This window comes from Paroedura picta, chromosome 4 (genome assembly GCF_049243985.1).
Source record: "Paroedura picta isolate Pp20150507F chromosome 4, Ppicta_v3.0, whole genome shotgun sequence".
Lineage (NCBI taxonomy): Eukaryota > Metazoa > Chordata > Lepidosauria > Squamata > Gekkonidae > Paroedura > Paroedura picta.
This window is the reverse complement of record NC_135372.1, coordinates 50,248,167-50,275,933: the sequence shown is the minus strand read 5'-3', so window position 1 is coordinate 50,275,933 and position 27,767 is coordinate 50,248,167. Positions and strand designations below refer to the sequence as shown.

Below are 27,767 nucleotides of genomic sequence, written 5' to 3'. Positions count from 1 at the left end.
GAGCTTGCCAGTGGCAAAGGGCTGATCTTTGGTGCCCCACACCGCCCTTTCTTTCCTCTTGAAGAGCAGGAGCAGAATAAATTATTCAAGCAACACAAAACGTCCGCCTCTGATTCGTTTGCAGGTGGAAGATTTCTGTCTTTCTTGGCATGGAATCTGGATTACGAATATATTTTTTTTGTCATATCAGAGTACACACACTGTTGTCACATTACAAAGGGTGGCATTTTGGCCTCTAAGCCTTTCTTTGCTTTCAAGTCAGAGCCCGCAGTTTGCCATACATAATGATTAAATGTTTACCATTTCTACAAGTCCCAGTTGTCTCTTGTTAAGTGAGACGTGGGATCAATAGTTGCTCTGCAATTATTTGCCCATTGATAAAGCCTTCATTTCTTAAATGAAGTACATTTATCTGTGGTCCTGACAGTGATAAGAGGACTGTGCCCATCAGTCGTTGCCTATTCTAGCATTAAGCTCAGCAGACAGACAAGTGACTGGACATGGGTGAAATGATGTCTAACTTTCTTCCTATTGGCATTTCACTTTACAAACTGTTCAGATGGAAGCTCTGACAAATCATCCTTGCTGAGTCCGCGTCATGAAAGCGAGCAGGACAAATGGAAAGTTTTGGTAAAGGGAAAACAAGGACTGGATTGTAGTCTGTGTGGCGGGGATCACTTGAAACAGGACACAGCCATGCCTGAGAGTATAAGGCCATACAAAAGCAATGTCTCTTAACAAGCTTTCAAAGTTTAAATTAAAGTACCGTGTGAACCTGTGGTTCTAATATGATTAAGTGTCTTTCCCAGGTTCAGCTTAAATCTTCCATACTTTGAATAACTGAGGAGGGTTTTGTTTGGGGCCATATTTGGTGAAGTTCACTAGCAGTCCTGAATTTTGATTTTAAATTTCAGCTTTTATGTTCTTATTTATTCTATAATGTAAGCCCCCTTGAGCCGCATAAGGAAAAAAGGTGGCTAATCAATGTTTTACATAAAAACAACAGCAATTTATTTTAGGCTGCTATTCTGTGTATATTTTCCAGGAAAAAAAACTCATCTGGGATTAACTTCTGAGTAAACCAATTTAGCTTGTGGTGGAGAGGCTCAATCACACCCACCCTGAAAAACATTGCTAGTTCTTCAGGCATCCCACAAGATGCGCTGGTGTCTTTTGCCTGCATATTGTATTCCAGATGAAATTTGGCAATAAACAAAAAAGGGCAGCTAAGCCATTCTGAGACATCACTAATTTTGATATTTGTTTCAATTTTTTCTCCTTGTTGAGATGATCTACCTGGTAAATTCAAATTTGCCTTACATATTACTTTAGATCAGACTTTCTCAACCATGAAGGCCTGGAGTTTCTTGAGGGCCCTGGAAGAGTTTGCTAAATGGGTGGGAGTTAATTAATTTTTATATATTTTTAAAATTTGTTAAACGTTTATTGTGATATGACCATATGTGGTCGTGTAACCCCTCTCCCCTCCCAAATGATCAGTGATGGGCCTGGATGGGGTGGGAAGGGGAGGGCCCCCAGGTGGGCATGTACACAGCTATGATTCCCAACTATATTCTGCATGATCACATCACTTCTGGGGTTTCTTGAAGCCAGAAGAATGTTTCAGGGTTTTCTCAATGGTAAAAAAGTTGAGAAAGGATGTAGCATCTCTAGATCAATCTGTTAAAGAACATATAAACAGTTAACGAGAAGTGCATGAGATCTGAATATAATTTTTTCTTCCTCTCCTAGAATACTAGAACTTGAGTACATCAAATGACCCTAATGGGCAGTAGATTTAGGATAGACAAAAGGAAATACTTAATGCAGAGAGTGATTAAAATATGGAATTTGCTGCCAGAGGATGTAGTGATGGTCACAGGAATAAAAAGCCTTAAAGGGGAATTAGATTCATGTAGGATAAGTATCTATGACTTCTCTACTCTTTGGGCTGGGATCAGGGTTGCCATCCTCCAGGTGCTGACTCAATAGCATTATACCTCATTGAAGTCCCATCCCCCCCCAAATCCTGCCCTTCTCAGACTCCATCCCCCAAATTTCCAGGTATATCCAAACCCATAGCTGGCAACCCTTGGCAGGATCAATGTAGGAGTTCTTATTACCCTACAAGGGTTTCTTCTGACGTATAAGGAGACATGATCCTTCTACCTTTGTGGTGGTACAGAACTTCTTACTTTGGAGAGGGGAAGAAAGCAGATCTTGTGAATTTAGGAAAAGAGTAAAAGAGAAACAATAAACAAAGGTTTGAGAACATGTCAGAGGGAACAGAAAATACCAAGAAAAGAAAGCAGAAACACTTCAATCACCAGCCAGAGAGATACACTGAGAACGTATGAGACACCAACTACAGTGTAAGGTGAACACATAAAGGGTCAAGGGCGTAACTACTTGTTAGGTTTTTCCTCAGGCTGTGTCTGTTCTTTCCACTCTTATTTCCAGCAAGCTGGTAATTCTCCACTAGGAAGTAAGTTCTCAATCATGTAATGGTCCATTTCAAATCAGGACTATGGTATATCCCAAAAGGGGGCTTCAGTCCCATCCTCCGTATTCCCAGTTAAAACAGCACCACCAGTATAAATGCAACCTTCAATAGGACAAAGAGCAAAATCAGAAACAATTTAGTCTGGGAAAGCAGTGCAGGTTGGGAGAGAGTCTAAAACCCCTTCTCCTCATGTGCCATGATGCCCATCAGTGAAAAACAAAATGGGTAGTTAGCAAGATAGTGGCCAAAGCGTTATGTAATTGAAATTCAATCATTGAGCCTAGGGTTTTTAGAAGTCAGCCACATATCTCTTAAAATTTGGATCCAAACCAAAGAAAATTGTGGCTTTAAGGCCCACTGATGTCAATAAAATGCATATAACTTTTTTTTCCTGGAGTGTACCTTATCACCCTTGATTTACAACCTTATATAATTGTTATATAAGAGCCTCTTGTGGTGCAGAGTGGTAAGGCAGTGACATGCTGTTTGAAGCTCTGTCCATGAGGCTGGGAGTTCAATCTCAGCAGCCGGCTGAAGGTTGACTCAGCCTTCCATCCTTCCGAGGTCGGTTAAATGAGTACCCAGCTTGCTGGGGGGTAAATGGTAATGACTGGGGAAGGCACTGGCAAACCACCCCATATTGAGTCGGCCATGAAAACGCTGGAGGGCGTCACCCCAAGGGTCAGACATGACCCGGTGCTTGCACAGGGGATACCTTTACCTTTTACCTTTATAATTGTTAAAGAAAATGGAGCCTTATGGCTTTTCTGTACACACAGCTTACTCTTGATTTTCACTGCATTTAAGCTGGTATAGCTTAATTCAAACGCTGTGTGCGCACTCTACATCTTTCTGTATTCTCCAGTTTTGCTCTGTGGAATTACTGAGTACTGTATATAATCGTGTATAAGCGGTATCCATGTACAAACTTAACATATATTAGATGTAAATGGGGGGAGGGGTTAGATCAAGGGGAGAAAGTCTAGTGAAAAAGTATGTTTATTGTTGAACAGCATGACAGATGGATTGAAAAGCCATTGGCAGGAAAAGTCTGAACTTCTTCCCTCTGCCGAAGTAGCATCCACAAAGTGGCTCCTTGGACAGAGCCTCATGTGCATATACAAAGAAACCCACAAAGATACACATGCACACACTGCAGCTGATTACGGTCATACACACAAGGACTTACTGTTGGCTGCCTGCTGCACTTGCTGAAACCATTTGCAATTTACACAATGAACTGGCCCCCATGGCTCCCTCACCATGCCCTTCCCCCACAGAAAGTGGAAAGTTGCTTATTGATATCAGTGCTCACTTCTGCACAGGTGATCCCAGTCTAGCATTTAGCATGCCTTTGCTAGACAGGGCCCACCTGTCAAAAAAAGAGAAAAATATTTTGAAGCTGGGAAATGGGAACAGATTGAGTTTGTCAACCAAATGGAGGGAGGAGACACAAAAGGTATGGAGCAGGAGGTATGAGTCCAATGTGGGCAGTGCTGGAGGAGCGTCCTCCAAGCGGCAGGGAAATGGTCGGGAGAACATATCGGATGGAACCTTTATGCTTTTGATTTAACTTTGGCTTCTGAATGAAGTGTGAGGGGGAACTGCCCCTAATGCACTCTCAAATAAGCCAAAAATAAAGCAGTCAGAAACTGGGAACTGAAGTGAGAACTGATGTAGAAGATAAAATTAATCCTGATTAAGACGTTTAGTGAAACTGATGAAGAAGCAGAATGAGTGAAAACACACAACAGAAATGCACTTTGAAAGCAAGGGAAACCACCAGAGCAAAACCCCCATAAACCAATTATGATGAGCGACACTGCGCTGGGCTGCTGCTGGTTCCCCTGACAAAATCCCCCGGTGTACACTTCTGCTCCAAAGTTGTGCATGTGGGCATGCACATCTCTGGAGAGGGAAAGGTCTGCTGTGCCTCACAATGGCGGTGGCAGCAGGGGGGGTGGGGGGCAACAGGAATCCCACTGCTGGGTGGATGTAGACCTGCCCCATTTCGCTCCGCAGCACCGTGAAGCTGAACAGGGCATTTTGTGTCTCTGTAGGGACACTGTATGTGTGGGGGAGGAACTGGGCCTCAAAAGCCTGGCTCTTCCCTTACGTACAGGCCTGCCCCAGCTGGGCCTCTGCTAACCACCGCAGTAAGACAGGGAACATGGAAGAATCTGTGTTCTCTTGCCTCAGGCCATCCAACGCCCTAATTTGGGCCAGGGCTTGAAGCCCTTGTGTTGGATGCATGACTCTGTGGACAACAGCACACTGAAGAAGAAAACTGGCTCTTCACTTCTGAGATTTATATATCCTCTCACATTTGGACTTGAAGCCAAGCTCAGCTCTTTACAGGAGAATCTAAAACATCAGAGCGAACGGATAGCAGACTGCCTAAATGCATGCAAAGCACTTGAAGTTGCTGATGAAAGGGATCAAGTGTAAAGACTATTTAAAGTAAACGTGAGCATTTTTCAAATGTAATTCAGTTATTCCGCTAATTTAAAATACCACTGAAATGCAAAAGATCTCTTTAAATATTTCATCACAGAGGCTACATGGCTCCTTAGACATTTTGGCCGTGCTGTTTAATGTCTGTGAAAATATCTCCCATGCAAAATGAAGGTAAGAGATGTCTTGCTGTCCACTCAGTTAATTTAGAAGATACGATTAATTCCTGCAAGAGCAGCTTATCCTTCCCTGATAATCAACATCTCGGAAGACAGATCCTCATTTAGAACCCCAATGTTTTAAGACAAGCTGATGATTCATTTTGCCTTAGCTTTTTTTAACCATTTCTAATGCCTGAGCTTGACTGGTGAGAAGACTTACCCGTGTCTAATAGGCAAAGTCATCAAGACTCTTTGTGTGCCTATCAACACAATGCACAGATAATACCAGAGTAACTTTTATAGCCCAATTATGTGTGATGCCTGAGACGGAAGACTGGAGCAGTCTGCTGGGATAGGAGGTCCTTCATATTCCCCACCCATTTCTTTTCACTGAACTAAATCCTCTGCCTCGTACCTTCAGAGTAAGAAATATTGAAGCAGATTCTGTAACTGTAGTTTTTTTTTTTTAAGCTAGCACTAATAGAAGCTTGGGGAGGGGGCCATTTGGACTGGTGAAATAACAGAAGAAGTATTAAATACTTCAGCCCTAGGAAAACTGCTAGAACAGACTTGAAGAAGTATTTAAAATAAAACTTAAGTTCTAAAAAAAAAAAAGCAGGAGGTCCAGTCATAAATCTCCAGTGCTAAATGGGGACTAAAATGAAGCAAAGCACTATGTAGATTTATATTTTAAAAATAATTGAATTAGGCTGATTCGTCCATGTGTGCTTTTGCCAGGGCACTGGGGAAGTGGTTCTCTCTTGCTGAGCACAATTCTTCTATTGGTGATTGACCACTGTTGTTCAAGGAGCTTCAAAGTCCCTTGCATGAGAGGAACGTGTCTCCCCCTTCAGCAGAGGACCTTTCCTGCAGTGGTCTGACAGAGGTGCATAAACAAAGAGAAGATCTAAGCCAAATCCTCAAAACTTGCTAGCACCGTCCCAAAAAGTGACAAGATCCCTAGTGTGCAAACAGTGGAAGTCGGGTGGACTTGAAATGACTGAAATTAAGATTCTAGAGTTTTGAGTGTGCCGAGCTGAAGCAAAGTGACCATGTTTCAATGTGAAGGTCAAGTCAGGAAGTCGGAATGTTGACAGCTAAGAAGAGCAGTTGCATTCCTGGTATGTTCAGGTGACATGAAGAGCCCAAAGGAACTCACTTAGGCGACTCCCCCACCCCCACCCCCACCCCCAAAAAAGCATAAGCAAATCCCTATGCCTGGACTACTGCGGTCTGCTAGCTATCCATTTTTACAGTACAGGCAATTTACAGCCAGCTGGCATATCTGGTATTTACAAAACCATAATCTGCATCCATGACACAAACACAATTCTGTTTCCTGACATGCACTAGGGCAGAGTTTGCGCCTGCTGGCCTCTATAGGGAACCCTGCATCTATCTAGTCACTACTAGGAAATCCACTTGCATGTGGAAGATTCAGACCCTGGGCCACAGGAAACATGTGTCCCCTAGCCTCCCATATAAGTGTCCACAGTGGCAGGAGCATTCAGCTGACACTCTGTGCCAATCAGCCTTGACAGTTGCCCCTGGAATCTTCTCTACAGAAATATTCCTGTCTGTCCAGGTTTACTCATTCTGCTGTTTGCAGAATTTCTAATCTTTTTTGCTCCAAAGGTTACAACATTGAAATACACTAAATATGAGGCATTCTAATCCATGCGATTCTATGTATGAAAGACCAATATATTCTTTTTCTTTCTTTCTTTTGATCCAACTTTCTTCTGCCGTGCAGGCTTGGAAGTAGAAAGGTGAGATATAAATGTTGCACATAAATAAATTCTTTATTCTACCCTAATGCCTGTAGGGAAGCTGCAGGATTTAGCTCTGTTTATTTTTCTTTGGTACCCCTAGGCAATAAATCCAGTGTGCAAAAGGTAATTTAAGTCATTCTTATTAAGCCATCAGATGACAGAAAAATTTCTCATCTTGGATTCAATAAAAATCCTTCTCCCCAATCCTTTTTTTGTTCCTGAGAAGTGAAGTTTTTCCTTGAGTGATTCACTGGAACTGCGCTGATTTAACTAATTTGTCTTGCACAGATATCTTCCCCATTCTATAGCTCTTTTTCTTCTCATTTTACAGTCCCTGATCTCTAGAAAAGGCTGATATCTCAACAGTAATTGTATAAAAACTATTGATTTACACTTTGACACTTCGTTATTGCTTTTAAAAAAGTATTAACAACAGCAATGATGAATTTGCTACCTTGTCAAAAGGTGCATTGTTAAGAAGTCTTTTAAAATACACTGTATCCTTTTAAAATACAAATATATTTCTACCCTGTGGCCTTTCTATGCCTTTTGAAAAAGCTTGTCTTGTGAAATATACTGACCCAGTACAATAATATTTTATACAAATCGGGAGATTCTGGTACTGTTCATGAATTATCTAAAAAGGTCTGGTCTTTAATACAGAAAAAGCAGCTGAGGGCTTCTGCCTAGAACAGATAATCAAAATACATATACATTTCCCCAGCATCATACCCTTGCATGTCCAAGGATCAAAATCAAAAGACAAAGCAATGCAGGTATGTTCTATGTGATAAACACTATACAATCTGGGATTGTTTGAAAACTCACACCTATTTCTGACCCCAGGCACTCTTGCTGTATCCCACTGCCCCTGTCCTGATGTATCATGGGCTTACAATGTTTAGGAGGAAAGTGATGGTGAGGAGAAAATCTTGCTTCTTCTCTTGACCACTGCCCCCATTGTTCAGACTGATGGTTCTTACTGTAGTTCAGAAAATGATTCCATTGTTCTATCTATATAGTATTAGCCACATGTGACTGTGATCTGTGGATAGCTAAATCCACTGATTGGGGCCACATGGAGTCCAAGGAGATTTTTCTGCAAGTGTGCAGAAAAATCTAAAATTAAAAAAAAAGAAAGAAACAGCACTCTTATAGGATGAGGAGCTGAAGGACTCTGGCAGCCAGGCCCAGGGCTGGCGGAAGATGCCTGCAACTGCACTGGTCCCAGACATGGAAGACACTGGCAACTACTGTAGCAGCAGAAGACACCAGCAGATATGCCGGCCCTGGCAGTGACCACAGAGGACACTTGGCTATAGCAGTGGAAGACATTGGCAGCCATACTGGGCTCAGCAGCAGAGGCAAAGAATGCAAGCAACTGCCTTGGGAGCTGGCAGCAACAGTGGAAGACCCTGAATACCAGGTGACTTTGCTCCCACAAGACTCCCCTTGTGAGTCTCTCCCTCCACTGAACCATGTGAGAAATGACTAGCGATGGGGTTAGAGATCCCCCCATGAGTAACACGGGTCCCCGCTTGTGTACTTTTTATCATCTACATTTTGAAAGGCTTTCAGTGTTAGCAGCAGAAGGAGAACAAAAAATCTGCATGATAAAGGTAATGTTCTTCAACGGGTAAAGAAGGTTAAAGAATCAAAATACCTACCTAAACTGAATAGCACCAAAAATTTGAGACACACGAACTCTCGTAGATCAAACTGCAGAGATCGTAGTTTTGATACTAGCTCTTGTGCATGACTCATAAGGTTGTTGAGCGTGGCTCCAGCTTGTGATGCTATTACTGAGTAATCCACCTGTAAAACAATACATATTTCTGTAACGTCGTTGTAACCAGATACACTGCGGTTATTATTTCACATAGTTGGACAGATAGTTTAAGCCTTCTAATTATGCTCAGAGCCATCAGAACGTCATCTTGTTTATTCCTACAACTGTCTTGGGTCCTAGGTCTGCATGATTCCCATTTTACTAGGCTGGACATGGGAGCAAACCAATCTGCCTATAGCTAATCAATGCCTATTGGGCTGAGCAGGAAATAGAATCCAGCATATTCCAGTTAAGCTGCAAGACCAGACCCTCTGAAATACATTGGCCTTCATAGAACAGATATCCACAAAAAGCATAAAGTATAAATGGGTAAACAGATGTCTAATACAGTTTTCCGAGCACAATATAGCTGCAGAATGGACTCATACCTTCGCCTGCCAGTTATCAATAGTTTGTTAACACACACATGTTCATTACTTGATGACTGACTCACCAGCTGATGACTAGCATTTATGACAGGGCCATCAGAGAACTTTCACCTCTAGCACAGTTCTTTTCAGTGGATCATTTACCCATTGAGTCCTGCTGGACCAGACTCTTGTGACACTGCACACAATGTTTGATTTTAGAAAAAAAATTATTTAAGGAAGAAAATATCCCACTGGACCTCTGTGCAGTCAAGCATTCACACTGTGAATGCTTTTATTATTTTATTATTACCCACACATTGCAGATGGGGAGTGCAAGCTGAGAGAATAGTCCCTTGTCTCAGGACTAAACTAGTGATAGAATAATCCATGTGTACTTATTCAAGTGTCTACTTATTCATGCAGAAAGCAGAGATTGGGTATGTCTGTTTTTACTGCAAAAAATAGAACGTACACGTGAAAGGAACTAAATCCTTAACCTTAGTGTGCACCCTAAGAGACCATCGCAAGTTTCATCCCTGATGAAGGGAGCTCTATACTCTAAAACTCTTGCGGGTCTTTAAGGTGCAGCCAGACCGCATCACCCTGCGGTGGCCAGCAGAGGCCCAGCTAGCCACTGCGGCAAAACAGGGAACGCAGAAGAATCTGCATCAGGGTTCTCCAAGGCCCTGATGTGAGCCAGGGCCGGAAGGGGGCAGGGATGGTGGTGCCATCGTGCGTATGTGGGGATTAGTCCCACTTCCCTGTTTCCGCCAGCCCAGGCTTTATGCCTCATGCATAATCGGTTTACATTTTATATTTAATTTCATACTAGGTAAAATACTGTAAAGTATATATAAAACCCCGAAAGAGAATAATCCACCAATCAGTGTTATAGCTCTAACTATGCCATCCCTTACAACAAGACTTAATGCTAATTTTAACACAGCAAAATATTCATCATTATCATTAAATAAATATAAAGCATAAAGATAAAACTGTCATGTTCCAGGAATACCTTAAATATAGTAGGCCAGTGGTCCCCAATCCCCGGTCCGGGGACCGGGACCAGTCCATTGATCAGTCAGTACCAGGCTGCGGCTCCTCCTTGTCCTCCTCCCCGGCTGCTGCCTCAGGGGCTGCCCTGTCACTCTGCCGCCAGCTCTCCTTTGGTGCTCTCCAGCGGCCACCATGTCTGGGGCTCCCCCTCAGCATGGCACTGCACAGACGCTGCTGGCAGCGCCCCCCAGTGGGCAGTGGGAAGTAAGCGGCGCCGGCGGGAAAGCAAGTGGAGAAGGGGCTCAGGCAGTGGCAACGACGTCCCTCAGCAAAAGACTACCCCCCCCCCCAGAGCTCAGTAAAATTGTCAAGCGTTGACCGGTCCCCGGTGATAAAAAGGTTGGGGACCACTGCAGTAGGCCCAAATGTGTCAGTTTGTCCTGAACAGGGGACCTTGTGGTGTGGTTGTGGCTCTCCTTTTGAAAAACAGGAAACTAGCCATTCTATCCTGCACAAAGTTCCTCCAGTCAAAGCCCATTGAAACCCACAAGTTTAAACCGGAGTAACTCAGGATTGCATTTCATCGTAGGGTTTTAGGTCTGTAGAACGAGGTGCATAACCTTGCGGTACATCCTCGGCTTCCAAAGGATCTCTTATGAATCCACCTCAGATGTAATGAGCTTTCAAATCAATAAAGATGTAACTTAAGCAAATTATCTTTACAACCCTCCCCAGATGGATGGTAGCTTATAGTTAGGAAAAAGTTTGATCATTGTAAAGACATCTTATTCACTGCCAGATTTTCCCTCTGTGATTTGCTGGGGAACTGTGAAGGGAGGGGAGTGTAAAAATCTCTTTTAGTTTGTGCAAGGGAAGGGAGGAAAACCCATGATCCTTGCTTCATAATAATGAGTTAAGATGTTTGGATGAATCTCATGAATATCCCAGTCTCTTCAACTGCAATGATAACCTAATGGGAAACCCCAGTAGATAGATTCTCCCACCCGCCACTACTGAGGGCTCTCAGGCAACCGGCTCTTTTTTCAGATGCGTTTAATATTTGCAGAGCCAGCAAATTTGTCTGGGAGGCAAGTCTTCATCTGCCACTCACCCAGAGCCGACTGTATTAAATTTTTATATTTATTGACATTTCATTACCATAATTGACTGCACTTGGTTCCCTAGTAGAAGGCACGGGGATGCCTCCTAAGCAGGAGAATTGGTCCCTTGAGTCAGATTTGCAATTAAAAACAAGGCGGAATGGATTTTTTTTATTGTGTAAATATGATGAGTTGAATTTTCAGCTTTAACTAGAGAATACCGAGCACTGAGAAAACCTTTTTTTACGGGTGAGCAAAATTATGAGTCAGTGGAAAGACGACCCCCAAAGGTGTCAATCAGTTTATATAAACTCAACTGTGCATGAAAAGGCCCCTGTTAATGTCGCTTCCAGGGGAAAAAAGAGTGTTCTTATTAAAGTGATATTATCTTCTCTACTTAGCCTCTGTGCTACTTACTGGAGGAAAAAGACAGACTTTTGAGGTTACATTTAGAAGGATATGGCTTAAAATCATAAGAAAAAAATATGTATGCTGGGTTTGGATGCTGAGATTGCAATACAAAATATTACCTAGATGTGTACAGGATGTGTACAGGACTACATGTAATTCTTTTTCGAACAATATCAGTGTGACTCTAGGTCAGCCATAGGGATGGGCACAAAGCAGGTCATTGTGGTTCAGTCCATGGTGTATGCAGTTCACAAACTATGGACTGTCACAAACATTTTTTTGCACTAGATGGACTGGTTCTGATTCGGCCGAATCTAAAACGCACTAACTTTGGCCAGCATGTCAATCTGTTATTGGCAGCCGATTGTTCCTGTTAAGCATTGTGGGGCTCCTATTGATGTTTCCAAGACTGAAGAATTCTGCCCCCTGTTGCCTTGGAGCTTTTTAAACAGTTTAATTGAGCTGATACAGTCTGCCTGAAAGTGTAATCATCCACAAACTGCCATGAGCAGCACCAAAATTCATGCCTTTACACGAACATCACGAACCAAAAACCAGTCAACATTTGTGAGCAACTTGTGAGCTGGTTCATGACCATTCCTAGTCAGCCGCACTTGGAACTTCCAAACTCAAGACAGAATGGATAGTAATCCCCCATCCAGAGAGTGGTGTGCTAGAGTTATGGTTCATCATAATTCGTGTTCTCATTTCCTATGTCCCACTTTTGGCTTAAATAAGGTACTGATAACAAGACATGATTTGATAATGTGACAAAAGAGATGAGTATGTTCATAGGCAACTGTGACACAAATGATTGTCTTTCCTTGCTACAACTGTAGCTAATGTAGTTCAAACAGCAGGCTGCATTAGATTCGGTTGCAACCTATGCCTGGCTAACAGTGTAGAGGCACCCCCACGCAGCCGTTTTGACCCTACCCCACTTTGATGTATCACCAACAATGAACTCCTGTATCCTGACCCAAACCTACATGGTTATAGTTTAAATTAGTTATAGAAAGTGCCATCAAGTCACAGCTGACTTATGGTGACTCTATGGGGTTTTCAAGGCAAGAGCCATTCAGAGGTTGTTTATTGTTGCCATGTCATGACCCTGGTATTCTCTGCAGGCCTCCCGTCCAAAGACTTGCCAGGGTTGACTCTGCTTAACCTCCGAGATTTGACAAGACTGGGTTGGCCTGGGCTATCCGGGTCAGAGGTGCAACTTTATTTAGAGATTCCAAATAGCATCAAAACAATGCATTCAAAATTTCTATGTAGATTTTCTAAGCATAAACTGTAGAAAGCAGATTGGGCTGGGGATTTCTCATCCACTTAAGGATGTAAACCAGCACTCTGATCCAGGTAGGACCCATACATATGTAGGAGCATTCTTCTGCACACATATGGCACTTAGCTGGGGTATATGTTTAAACTGAACTATCTTCCCACCCTTTGAGGGTGTAGAACTCTCAGAATGATCCCAGATCCTCCAAATGATCCCAGTGTGATCCTGCCTTACACCTGATCAGTTTCTTTCAAGACCATGGAAGTGCTATTTTCTGCAATTCATAGAAAATGGGGGGGGGTTGGAATTAATTGAGGAGGACAAGTAGGAATATCTGAAAGTTCAACTTATATGAGAAACCTAGAAGGCTGTGTATAAATCAATAACTCCAAATTTGCTAAGAAGCACAGTTCACAAAACTTTACAGATGTTATCTAACACCATTGAAATTAAATGAAATTCAAACAGCTGTAAAATGGTCCAATTAAATACGAAATCTCTTAGATAAAGATTTTTTGCGAATGTGGTTATGCCCGTCAATTAAGAAATAAAGGAAAGCAGTTCTAAAAGTTATTCTTTAAATTAGCGGTCCCCAACCTTTTTAAGGTTGAGGACCATCTCCGGGGGTGGCGAACAGCCTGTGGCCCGGGTGCCGCGCATGAGCGTTAGCGCACCTGGTGGTGAAAACGCGCATGCGCTGAGCTGCTGTGCATGCGTGTTTTCACCACCAGAGGGCACCAACGCGCAAGCACGTTTGTGCCTGCCGGCGTGCCGGGGGTTGACGACCCCCGCTTTAAATGACAGCTATGACATTCCATGTGGATCCTATGGTTCCACTGAATGACTGAGAATACATTAAACATAGTGCTATGATTTTGACTCCTTATGTGGCAACTAAAATCACAACTTGAAACCACTGTAGTCCCCCCCCCCCAAAAAAAAATTTCATCCAGTGTCTGACTGAAAAGGTCATATCAGAAGTAGATCTGGACAAGTTTATTGCATTAGTTCATCTGAGGGCCAAGCTAGACATGACGGCGCCTTCACAGCCACCATGAGGAGCCATTTTTTAAATGGTGTGAGGAACACGGTGTCGTTCATCCCAACACCTTTTCTGGTGCAAAAAGAGCTGTGTGTGTGTGCGCGCGCGTGGGGGGTACTTGATAAAACATGTGGGGGAGGGGAGAAAGCGCACTTCTGACTCCTACGCTGCAGACCAGACCAGGGCCTCATGGCAGCCACAGCTAAAATGGCAGTGGCATCCTCACAGCAGCATTAGTTTGGCCCTGAGCCAGGGGAAAAAGTAATGCTTAGGGATGCTGTAACTTGTTTGGCAGCTAAACATCCCATTTTTGACAGCCACAATCAATTGAGAGCCAAGCCTTCAGTTCTCTGCAAACACAAATTTGCACAAATAACCATGGGCATTTTAAGGAGGAGTTTTAATGACTGCAAATGACTATTTATGAGAAAGTATACAAATATACTTTTGGAAAAAGCGCAGCACATCCTAGAGATGGGGCAGCAGGCATAGTGAAATCAGTTCTCATTAAATTAATTAAAATTATGATGACGATGCCTGTCATTTTAACATGATATGCCAATAATGGAAGATAATGAATTAAGTTGCCAGCAGACCTTTCCCACCGGATGTCGGTATGGAGGTTGCTAATTAGTTCTAATATGCAAATAGTAAAACTGATAACTCTTCAAAGTGCTATAAAACACCTTATATGTTTATTAACCGTCAGTGCATTATGAAAAGGAGATCTGAATCGCAATTTCCTGTGCTTGTTCCTTTTCCTATAGCCCAGTTAGGATATTACATGCATATATAAGGACCTCATACCAGAGAGGCGTGGGATTTTGCCCGCTGATCTTTCCTGAAGATGGAAATTATGGTAAATGTGAATAATGGTACTCTGCAATACTGAACCCCCCTCCCTTTCAAAAATGTATACAGAATAATTAGTGTGAAAATTGACTGCTGACACATGGGGGGGGGAGGGGAGGCAGATCTCTTGCAACTATGAGCATTTTACAAACACCATTCATTGCATTTTTTAAAAATGGGGGTGAAGAAAAATGTACTCACGCAACTTTATTTGGTGTTAAAATAGTAGTTATTATTATTATTGGGGAGTGGTAGAGTATCTGCTTGGCAAGTGGAAGGTCCCAGGTTCAATCCCAGATCTACACTAGGGTGTCTAAATGGATGAAATGTAATGATGGGTCTGTATGGACCTACATCATTCATAATGAGCCTCGCATGGAACACTGTATGTGCCTAGAAGTGGTGATTCTTCTGCAAGCAGGATTGCAATAAAAATCTCCAGACTTCACAGATCAGCTCACCTGAAGAAAATGGCTGCTTTGGAGAGTGGACTCTATGACATTATATCCTGCTGAGGTCCTTCCTGTCCTCAGACCTGTCCTTCCCCAGGTTCCACGTCCAAATCTCTGGACATTTTCTAGCCTGGAGTAACTATCCTATCTGCAAAGTATAGTATGAGTCTCTGATCATTTCCTTCTTACATACAAAATTGATGGAAAATCGGTGAAGGACAGTAGACTTGAAAGCGAGGTCTCCGGTCTGTAACTACTAATGTTAAGCATCCTTCGCACTGCTTCTCTTTGCCATTATGAAGCAAAGAAAGTGGGATGAGATTGTCGCAGGATTTAGATCTGGACGTCCAGCATTGGCATGGAAACAAGGAGGAGGATAAGGGAGAGGGGTAGAACACTGTATGTTAATCCCTGACAGAGTATGATGTGAGGGATGCAAAGATATCATTGTGCACAAGCAGTTGAGAAACTCATTTGTAACTCATACAGGAATATCGTCAAAGAATTGTTCTAGTCTGTTTTGTAAGGGATCAGCTTGTTGCACACATGCCTCAAACAGGAAACAGGAATCTTTGGTACACACAGGTCAAGTTAGGGAGGGCCTGCCCTCTTGGCTGCTTCTCTAGAACTGTACTGCTGACTGGTTCCTGGCTTGCTAGATTCACGGGGCCATAGGTGATATACACAGCATGGAAACATCGTCCATGATGGCTTATTTGATTCTCCTACAGTTAACATCCGTATTTATTGAGGCATCACAATGTGATTGAGGCATCACAATGATTAGCAGTGGTTCATCCCAGGGTGCAGTGGGACCATACCAAATAGGTTGTTTCCTTGATCTCCGTCTGGGAATGTCTTACTCCTTTTATTAATCAAAAATTCCCTCTCTTACTCAAAATTTCTTTGATTACTCATCCCTGCCATTACTGAAAGTTCAACACTGATATGGGAAAAGTCTGCAGAGCATTCCAAGGGTAAGTCTACCAACTATACAGTGGCAAACAGCACCAGAAACTGACCTAGGGCCAGGGCTGGAGAAAGATAACCCACAAGGGCCAGGCACAAGATGAATCTGGCTCTAGTCGGTAGAATCTTTGATAGAATGTGAGACCATATGTCTGCCTGTGTGGGGAGAAAATGGCAATTTCCAAACTCATCCAATGAGTTGCAGTCAGTGTCCTTAAGCCCAGGGCCTCATTGTCCAACTGTGATTAAGTGATCTGTTTTGTCTTTGCAGCTCATGTTCATTGACAGGCAACCATTTGGGGCAGTTTGGAATAGAATGCAATACTGTTTCACTTTGGCTGAATAGTGACCACAGAGAGAGGAGACAACTGAGAGGGATTTGATAACCATCTTCAAGTACTTCAAAGGCTGCCATATAGAAGATGGAGCAGAGTTGTTCTCTTTTGCCCCGATGGGACGGACCAGAACCAATGGGATGAAATTAATTCAAAAGAAATTCCATCTCAACATCTGGAAGAAGTTCCTGACAGTTAGAGCAGTTCCTCAGTAGAACTGGCTTCCTTGGGAGGTGGTGGGTTCTCCATCTTTGGAAATTTTAAAACGGGCTGGATAGCCATCTGACAGAGAGACTGATTCTGTTTAAAGGCTTAAAGGGGTGGCAGGTTACAGTAGATGAGTGATAGGCTTGTGAGTGTCCTGCATAGTGCAGGATGTTGGACTAGACGACCCATGAAGTCCCTTCCAATTCTATTATTCTATGATTCTATGATAATGGTGCTTTGCTTGAAGGGTTGATTTAACTACCTCACACATCAAGCACATTTTTAGTTTGCCTCTTGTACTGCACATACAACAGTTCTTTAAGTACAAAGGGATATCTTACATGGTTTAGATTAGGAAGAAGGCTCCCTATGCAAATTCTATACAGCAACTGCATCACAGAGTTCTGTAGTCCAAACAAGCAACTGTTTCCTCATATGTATATACATCTAGCCGGTTTAGGTTTCAGCTACTTAAATGCCAGTGGACCATCATTTGGTTTCACTTTGAATCAGACATAAAATGTACAAAAAACAAGCTGCCTTCCCATGACACTAGGCGCTCTTTTCCATTAGAGCCTAAATAAGTTTTCAAAGGTTCCAGTTCTCTTTTAATTTGCCTTGTTGCTCTCATTTACTTTCCAGAGGATTTTGGAAATTATAAATAAACATGGGAACAATACATGGGGTAACCCCTACTGAAATTATTCTGAGCTTTGAAAAGCTACCATGGTGGTCATATACAAGTCACAGTCTCTCTTTTTTTTTTTTTTTTTTTTGCTGCTGGTGTCAGAGAACTTCTCAGTTAATTGTGTTCTTTCTATTATGTTAGACTTTTAAAGGGATTTTTGAGTCTCGGTTCTGACTTATACACTCAAAATGTTTCAAGTAGCACATTTTGGCCCATTTTTCAGGTACTTAGCTGAAGGTTCAGAGTGCCTGGGACAATAATGTCTAGGCAGTGTAATGTCTACATCAGCGATAGTCAAACTGCAGCCCTCCAGATGTCCATGGACTACAATTCCCATGAGCCCTTGCCAGCAAACACGACTACCCCTGGTCTACATAGTGGCCATCTGTACTCTGCACTTAAAACGAGCTGAGTTAAATCATAAAACATTAAGTATGGATACCTGGGTTTAAATTCCCACTTAGTATGACTTCTCTCTCTGAGCCTAATTTACCTCACAGGATCATTGTGAAATTAAAATTGGAGAAGGGAGAATCATGTACATGTCACTCACTTGTTGCCCCGTTACGAGAAGGATGGAGCCTTCTTTCCCATGTACCACTTGCCGATAAATGTGATCGAGAATTAAGAGTTCGCTCCAGCAGTTCTGAAGCAGCTTCATTTGGTCATCAACCTGTAGGTGAAGAAACAGAACAGAAATTATGAAAACATGTTGGCAATTTGCTATTTTATCTGGAGTACTCTAATAATAGAACTCTGAGAAGGTTTTGAGATGTTGCTGGAGCATTATGAGATCTTACTGTGGCTTCCTTTCAAAGCATTACTGTATCAACATTTCTGGGGACATCTAGAGTAGGCTCAGATATCTCTCTCTGTGTATTTTAAATTGAAACAACAGCTCCATGGGATGAGCATCTAGTTTAGCCCTTATTGGATTAAAACAACTCCAAATTCCTACAAAATACGCAACAACACAATTTACATTTTGGGTTTTCAGCACTGGAAAGACATTCTGTGGAAGGACCCATTGGATTTTGACCATATCCATTACATGTATTAGAGAAAGCTGACAATTTATGATGAGAATGCTCCAGCACTGCTTGCAAGTGACACACCCATCTGACAATACGGCCGGATGAAAGAAAACAGGAGTGGAATATAGCAGATGGATATATTACTAAGTCAAAGGGAAGCTGCTGTTATCATAGGAGCAGCCTTGCTCTCTCCTCCTCATGCTACAGGTAACCATGATAATTCATTTCTGCTTAGCTCACAGAACAAGGTTGAGCCGATATTAAAGAAGCTCTCTGACTTCTGTCCAGATGTATTTATCTCCTGTGCCATTTCTAACAAAGCCACCGGTTATCTGGAAGAGAAGATTGCAGCCATGCCTTGCTGGAAAAAAGCGCACATCAGCCTCTGTCACACACACAAGTCATGCTGGTTTCAACTACAAAATTGTATTTGTCTTACTGGAAGGGTTGAAATAAATTACAAGATGTTCAAGATGCAATTCTAAAATGTGTTGAGCTCTGCTGGCATTTCTGAGAGCAACATTAGTGCCTTTAAAAAAAATAGTGGGTTTAAAAAAAATGTCCTACTAATAGGTACTTTTTTACTTTGCAATTATCTTCCCAGGAATAAAAGTATCATGAAACTGCATGTCACAATCCAAAGGGGTGTAAGTCTGAAGTGCTTTGCATGGGAGCTCACAGTCTACTCAGGTCCCCCCCCCCCCCCGTAGCCCTACACTTTGAAGAGATTATGAAATCGCCCAGCCGTCAGCCACGTATGCCTGAAAGGGACACCAGGAACTGTGAGTGGGAAGGGTGTGCCTATGCAAATCACTGTGCAGAGTCTTTTGGATTCCCACCCCTGATTTTATGAGTATAATTTTATGATTTGATGATTGCAACTTTATTGCAGTGTCATACTAAACAGAGTTATACCTTCCTGAAGTTAGTGGGTTTAGAAGGGGGGTAAATCTGCTTAGGACAGCACTTTTTAGTCACTTTGCTGGGAAAGACATTAAAGGGATATACAGGGTAAAAAATAAGTCAGCATAAAAACCTCAACCAATGAGGGGTAGTGTTAGTGATTCTCAGCAAACATCTATGCTGGAGCCTACAGTCGCTGCTACTCCTCCTGCCAGGCTTTCCCCCTCTCACTAGGATCCAATAAAGGGGCAATGTGAGGCAGGCAGGAGCTGCTTCTGCCACCAAAATCCAGCTACTCAAAGCCTTGGATGGGATGGGGGTGAATTACTGCCACCAAGCCAGCTGCCCCCTCTGTTGTGGGGGGCAGGGTCATGAGAAGTTGCCCCTCCAGCATAAGGCCTGGGGCAACTGTCCCTAATCCCCAGAGGTTAAGACTGCCCCTGCAACCAGTAAATACCATTAAGCATTCTCAAATGGAATGTCAGGAAATGCGGCAGCAGCCTAAGCAAGTTCAATATGCAACAAAATAAAATAGAACCTTAGTGGTACTTCCAACACTAACAGCCTTCATTCCTGCAAATATACAGCAGCCAGGCAGCGTCCAAATTTATTTTATTATTTTATTTTATTTATCATACTTCTATACCGCCCTCCCCGGAGGCTCAGGGCGGTTTACATTATAACAGAAAACAATACATAAAACAGTCTGTAGAACATGTATAACTGATAACTAATAATTGTAACCAAATAACAACACAGTATAACAGTAAACAATATAGTAATACAAACAGGTCCAGGGCTTATTGATGGGATTCTGAGGGGGGGGAGCAGGGGCCCTTGGTCGCTGATTGATTACGTCTGGTCTCGGCCAAATGCCTGGTGGAGGAGCTCCTTTTTGCAGGCCCTGCGGAACTGTTTAAGCTCCGTCAGGGCCCTGATCTCCTCTGGGAGCTCATTCCACCAGGTGGGGGCCAGAACAGAGAATGCTCTGGCCCTGGTCGAGACCAGGCGGACTTCTTTAGGGCCAGGGATCCTTAGCTGATTGGAGGCAGTAGAGCGCAGAGCTCTTTTGGGGGCATAGGCGGGGAGGCGGTCCCTCAGGTACACTGGGCCCTGACTGCGTATGGCCTTGAAGGTAATTACCAGAACCTTTAGTCTGATCCGGAATTCAACTGGTAACCATTGCAGCTGATGGAGAATAGGCCGGATATGAGACCTCCACGGTGTTGCTGTGAGGATCCTGGCTGCTGCATTTTGAACTAATTGTAGTTTCCGGGTCAGGGCTAAGGGCAGGCCTGCGTAGAGTGAGTTACAAAAGTCCAGTCTAGAGGTGACCGTCGCATGGATCACTGTGGCTAGGTGTTCCGGGGCCAGGTAGGGCGCTAGTAGTTTGGCTTGGCGGAGATGGTAGAATGCCAGCCGTGCTACCTTTGTGATCTGGGTCTCCATTGTGAGGGAGGTGTCCAGAATCACGCCTAGGTTCCTGGCGGAGTGAGCCGTAGAGAGCTGCACGCCATCCAGGGTGGGCAGGCGCGCTTCCTCGCATGGGCCCTTCCTACCTAGCCACAGGACCTCCGTCTTTGAAGGATTGAGCTTCAGGCGACTCTGCTTGATCCATCTCGTCACTGCTTCCAGGCAGCTGGCTAATGCTTCTGGGGGAGAGTCAGGGCGGCCATCCATCAGGAGGAAGACCTGGGTGTCATCTGCATATTGATGGCAACCCAGCCCAAACTTCCGTACCAGTTGTGCGAGAGGGCGCATGAAGATGTTGAATAGGATAGGGGAGAGGACCGCTCCTTGTGGGACTCCACAAGTAAGTTGCCGGCGGTCTGAAGTTTTCTCTCCTATTGCAACCCTCTGTCCACGATCCTGGAGGAAGGAGATCAGCCATTGAAGGGCTGTCCCTCGTATTCCAGCATCGATGAGGCGGCGAGCTAAAAGCTCATGATCAACTGTGTCGAACGCTGCTGAGAGGTCTAATAATATCAGCAGTGCCGACCCGCCTCGATCCAACTGGCGACGGAGGTCGTCCGTCAGGGCGACTAGTGCTGTCTCTACCCCATGGCCAGGCCGGAAGCCTGACTGGGATGGGTCTAGGACCGAAGCTTCTTCCAGGTATTCCGTCAGTTGGTTTGCGACTGCCCTTTCTATCATCTTGCCCAGAAACGCTAAGTGCGAAACGGGCCTGTAGTTGTTAGGCTCTTGTGGGTTTAGAGATGTTTTTTTCAACAGTGGACGTACCACAGCCTCTTTCAAACCCTCCGGGAATTCTCCTGTTGTGAGAGATAGGTTGATTATCTCCCGGAGGGGGCCCTTTATATTTATGCCAGCTGTTTTTAGGAGCCAGGATGGGCAAGGATCTAGTGGGCATGTAGTTGGTCTTGTTGTCGCTAGAATCCTGTCCACTTCGGTCAGCGTGAGTCATCTGAAGTTACTCATAGTTTTCTCCAAAGACGGCCAAGGGGCCTCTAGTTCACTTTTTGTATCTAACGTTGGAGGGAGGTCGTGGTGGAGTGTCGAGATTTTGTCCGCAAAATGACTCGCAAATGCCTCACAGCTGATGTCCAATTGGCTACTGTTTTGTTGCCCTTCGATCAGGGCAGTGAGGGATCGAACTACCTTAAACAATTGAGCTGGGCGTGAGTCTGCGGATGCGATGGTAGCCGAGTAAAAATTGTGTTTTACTGACTTCACCGCCATCTCATAGGCTTTCATCTGCATTCTATAAGATGTTCTCGAGGCTTCGTCACGAGTCTTCCTCCAAACTCGCTCTAGCCGTCTCAGTTCCCGTTTCTTGTCGCGAAGCTCCTCGGTGTACCAGGGGGCTCGCTTGAGACGGGGCCGGAGAGGGCGTCGGGGAGCTATCTCATCAATGGCAGTCAGCAGTCTGTTATGCCAGTCATTGACCAGGCCATTGAGAGAAGTGCCGGGAGGCATTGGTTCCCGCAGAGCATTCAGGAATCCTATTGGATCCATAAGTCTCCACGGGCGAGCTAAAATTTGCTCGGCGCCCAAATGAGGAGGTGGTGGGAGCCTTAGCCGAGCCTTTAGAGCATAGTGGTCTGACCATGGCACGGCTGTTGTTGTGACCAGATCCACATCCAAACCTGCGCCGAAAATAAGATCCAGGGTGTGACCTGCTTGATGGGTGGGGCCAACAACAAATTGCGAGAGCCCTAGTGTTGCCATGGATGACACCAGGTCCTGTCCAGTTCTAGAGGACAGCAGCTCAGCATGGACGTTAAAGTCCCCCAGGACTAATAGACTGGAGAACTGTAGCGTCCAGGCCACCACCGCCTCTAGCAGGGCAGGCAGGGCATCTGGCGGTGCATTGGGCACGCGGTACACTAGCCAGATGGCCACGCTCTCGGTTGATCCCCATCCGAGGCCAACACATTCAATGCCTGGTATTGACGGCGCAGGAAGGGTTCTAAAGGAGAAAGCGGTCCCAAAGCTGGTGCATTCATTTGATCTCTAACATGCTCAAATTAATTTTTCATCTTACATGCTCAATCAAATTGCATCATGGAATGCAAATAAATAGACCTTTTATAAGGCATGTGTTGAGGTCAGACCATCCACAGTTAACAAGATCCAACCTCTACAAACCCTCACAAAATAGGCTTTCAAGAATCATCAACCACAGACAAAAACTCTGGAAAACAAAAAAAAAAAATCACTTTGTATTTTGGGGACTTTTCAAAAGTTTGAGAGTCATCAGCATGTTATCAAAGTTGTCTTAAAGTCTTCAGAGTTCATGGAACTAGCTGGGTGCGCCTCGTGAACAAAAAAATTATTTATATCTATCCTAAGACCTAATAAATCTGGCAAGATCAATTTGTAGACATTTTCCAGATTAATGTAGATTTCAGTTTAAGCGTGTGTGCTTACATTTCTAGTGTAGTACTTTGAATAATTTTTAAAAGCTATTTTCCCTTTGTATTATGTGGTAAGTTATACCAGGTATCCTACTTCTCCTGTAATACTTTGGTGTGAACAGGTATCTTTTGTAGTTTATTTTTATGGCTCTGGTGTAATTCTGAATTGAACTTATTATTACTGCTATCAAAGTCGATCCCTCCCAACGTGGTATCCCCTCATTAGCAAGCCAATGCTCCCCAAACAGTGTGAAACAGAAACAAACAAACCAAGAGTGAATAACCCCTGCTCAAAGTGGCTGTTGTGTGCAAGATGCAGAAAAGCAGAAAAAACAGAACTTCTGTGAACACCATCTTCAGCTCATTTAACATGGATACGGTTTACAGTACAGAACAGGGATAGTCAAACTGTGGCCCTCCAGATGTCCATGGACTACAATTCCCATGAGCCCCTGTGAGCAAATGGAGGGCCGCAGTTTGACTCCCCCTGGTACAGACCATGGAGACTCTGCACATGATATGGATAATCCATATGGTGATTGACAATGTTGTGCACCATAGCTGCCGTGTGGAGTGTCCAAAAGAACAAAAGAAGCTGCGTTCTATTGGAACTGTTAGTGGTATAAGCCTGTGCCTAATTATTACAGTCTAAGCCAGGTTTTCTCCACCAGGGTTTTGTGAAACCCTGGAAGGGTTTTGCCAATTCGGTGGGAGTTAATTTTTCGTATTTAAAAAAAATTAAACACATTATTGGGTGATATGAACATACATGGTCATGTTTACCTGCCCCCTCTACCCAAATGGCCAGTGGTGGGCCTGGAGGGGTGAGAAGGGGAGGGGCCCTGGCCATACAAACCCTTTCTGGCTGAGGCTCATCACATGTGGTAGAAACTGGAGTCCAGAGAGATAAGTATATTTATTTTATATTAACTGTGGGGAAGGGGGGTAATGGAGTGGGATAGATATGCCCTGGCCCTGTTTCTGCAGGCTCCCTTTGACGAAGAAGAGCAACTAGCAGCCAACCCAGAGTGCAGGTAGGTTCTGTTCACGAATCATGTGAAAATATTTATATGCTGTCACTTCATGTGCTGTGGGTGTGGCCTGGTGATGTCACATCTGGTGGGAGTGTCAGGGTGATGGCACTTTGGGTGACATGTAAATTCCAGGGGTGTGGCAGGAATTTAAAATAATACTGTCCAGCCCGATAGTTAAGATCTTAACCTCTGCTCTCTGTGCTCTGCCTGCAGAGGTAGGGTGGGTGATCATCAGAGACGAGGCTTTTTCAGGGGTGATACTTCACATTTGTAAGGTTGTCCTTGTCGAGGCTGGTTCGGCACCTACCTTACTTTCCTTTAGATGCTAGACCAGAACAGTCCATTTTACCTAGGCTTTTATCTAAGAGGTCAATCTCTTTTAGTTGTTTTATGGTCTGTTTCTGGCATGACTATCACTTTAAGCTGCTCAGTGTTTGTTTTATGCTGCTATTGGTTTTGTTTAATTGCCACCTCAAGCAGGTCTTTGGAGAGGCAGCATACAGATCTGAATAAAGTTCTATCCATGGGCCCTGATTGGTGCTAACATGCAAGTTATGATTTGATACTGCAGTCACCAAGGGGATACATTTGAATAGGTGAGCTTAGCTTAAGTAATTAAGGATTGCTCCCCATGTTACTTTTTCAGAGAGGCACTCTTGATTGATCTGTGAATGTGAAACCTCTGGGATTTGGTGGTTAAGCCAAAGTCCATGTTAGCTTTCTGAAAACTGATGCAAATACACATTAAAGGGGGCCTAAAGTACCCTTCCATCACCAATGTAAGGGTTTGCACTGGTTTGAGCTGAGATAAAAAAAAGATGATGTTTGTCTAGATAATAGGATAATAGGATAATAGGATTAAACTCATGAGAAAACAAGAGCTTGGAAGTAAATGCAGAATGAATGTCCCAACTAAATGAAAAAAGGAAGGCCTGTGGATTTGTTCAAACCAAAACCAGTTAGTCCTTGAGCGAAAGCTTCTTGCAAATGAGCATTCCACTAATATGTGCTCATGTAAATTAATAGTTAACTATGATAAGGGGTTTTCTTATGCAATACACAGTTGTGCTCTTCATTTTCCTAATACTCCCAGCCATTTTGTGCTGATCATTATCTTTGAATATATTATTCATTGCTCTTGAAACATCTGCCATTTCTCATGCACTTTCCAAGTGGCAGGAGATGTTTATTGCTGCCATATTAGTTTGGACTTGGGTGTCACCAGTATATAGTTCCAACTGTTAATGAATGCTTGGCCGAATACTCCACCCAATTACTTGGACACGTGTCTGGGAGCCATGACGGAGTGGCTCCAGCAAAGCTGTCTGAAGCTTAATCCACTGAAGATGGAGGCCCTGTGGCTGGGAAGGACAGGACCAGAGGGAGAAGCATGCCTCCCATGACTTGATGGGGTGCAGCTGCAAGCTGCACAGAGTGTCAGGAACTTGGGAGTGATCCTTGATGCCTCCTTAACCAGTTTGGTGCTGTGGATAAGAGCAGTGGCTTCTAATCTGGCGAGCTGGGTTTGATTCGAATCTGGTGAGCAGGGCTTAACTCCTCCTTATGCAGGCAGTTGTGCGACCTTCGGCTTGTCACAGCCCTGATAGTGCTGCTCTCATAGAACAGTAACATCAGGGCTCTCTCAGCCCCATCTACCTCACAGGGTGCCTGTTGTGGGAAGAGGAATGGAAGGTGGTTATAAATTGCTCTGAGACTCATTCTGGTAGAGAAAAGCGGGGTATAAAATCAACTCTTCTTCTACCATGGAGGCACAGGTCAAAACAGTAGCTCTGCAGGCCTTTTTCCACATTCATCAGATGACGCTACTAGCACACTGCCTGGACCCAGGACATGTAGCCACAGTGATCCATGCTAGGGTTGGGTGCTTTGGCGCCCAACACAGCCCACCCCGCACTGTGGGGGTGGGGAGGGGAGGTGCAGGTGTCAGAGCCCCGGCAGGCAAACATGTGCAGGTGTGGATCTCCACACCTGGTGTGCACACCCACTGGTGGGAGCCGAAGCACCCAACCCTAATCTATGCAGTGGTCACCTCCGGGCTAGATTCACTCTAAGCGGGTAACTCACTCTAAGCGGTTCTACTCTTGACCCTGGCCCAGAAATTACAACTGGTCCAGAACGTGGCTGCCTGGGCCCTTACAAGGACCCTGTGGAGAGCCCACATTCAACTGGTTGAGTTCTAGATCAGATTTAAGATGCTGCTCTTAACCTTAAGGCCTCACAGAGACCATTTCTGCATTAGGAGACATACCTTGTTTTTGCCTCAGTTTGGATTTCCTTTGGATACTGTGAGTCGACTCTAGCCTTTACACATTTGGGCTTTCCTCCCCTTATTTTTCAGGTTGAAATTTGTGACATATTTTCTGCATGGAGTCTGATGGAGGCAGCTTCCCATCATGCTTTGCTCCCTTCCACTCTTTCAAAAATGTATTTTTTTGCAAAAACGGTGCCTACTTGCACCTTAGTTTTCGTTGTGCCCCTTAATTCCACCATTCTGCACCACTGATTGCCTCCCCATCCCAAGTGTAATTTAAAAAAAACACCTGGGTTATAATGTTATAACATCATAACACTGCTTTGTCAGACTGCAAGACTGCTTTTTAAAAAACTTAGATACAGCATTTCAATGTGATCACTCCCTTTAAAAAAAAAATGCAGATTTTTCAGGATGGAGGGAGGACAGTGATGAGAAACAGGCATTCCCAAACAACTTACCGTAAAATGGCAGATGCAGGGAAAAACCCGATTACACATATTTCTACATTTGGCAGTTCTGAATTAGACCCTGTTAATCCCCACTTTAAAAAGTGAAAACTGGTTTTCTGGGGATTCCTTTGCTGTGAGGGGACAATTTGCCCGAAGAGGCGAATTTCAGTGCGGAAATGGACAAAACACTAGATCCTTTAATAATGCAAATCCGAATAGTATCCCTAGTACAGAAAAAGTCAGAGTCTGGGACCTGGGTATCTTAGGGACTGCCTCTCCAAGTACATCACCCGAAGAGCTCTCTGCTCTGCAAGCTCCAACCTCTTCGTGATTCCCAGCCCCAGAGCAGTGTGCTTGGCCACAACAAGAGCCAGCCTAGCGGAATGGCTTGCCAGCAGAGTTCTGGGCCCTTTTGGACCGATCAAAGTCCCAAAGGGCCTGTAAAATGGCACTCTTCTACCAGGCATGTGGTGGAGGCTGAGGACAACACTTACTGACATCTGAATGAGCCCCTCCTGCCTCCCCTCTCTTTTTTGATCCATCTTCCCCCAGGTTTTAGTGACGGAGCATGTTTTTTCTTTTAACTGATTTTTTAAAAATGTAAATGGTTAATATTTTACGTATACAGTTTTTAACTGTTGTCAGCTGCCCTGACACTATTGCTAGAGAGGGCCGGCCTAAAACTATCACAAATAAATACAAATAAATGCATGGAAAAGCCTCATGTCACCCAGTTCCCAAGAGATGATGCATACCGTGTGCACTGTG

At 44.0% G+C, this 27,767-nt stretch overlaps 1 protein-coding gene across 8 annotated transcripts in view; it reads right to left on the bottom strand.

Moving 5' to 3' along the window:
* Nucleotides 1-27,767, bottom strand: part of NR5A2 (nuclear receptor subfamily 5 group A member 2) — a 184,615-nt gene that overhangs the window by 37,088 nt on the left and 119,760 nt on the right. For all 8 annotated transcript variants that reach the window (XM_077332763.1, XM_077332764.1, XM_077332762.1 and 5 more), the window contains 2 exons: nucleotides 17,980-18,099; nucleotides 8,558-8,705 (listed from right to left, as the gene is read on the bottom strand). In XM_077332763.1, coding sequence (XP_077188878.1) covers nucleotides 8,558-8,705; nucleotides 17,980-18,099 — 268 coding nt within the window. The remainder of the gene's footprint in view (nucleotides 1-8,557; nucleotides 8,706-17,979; nucleotides 18,100-27,767) is intronic.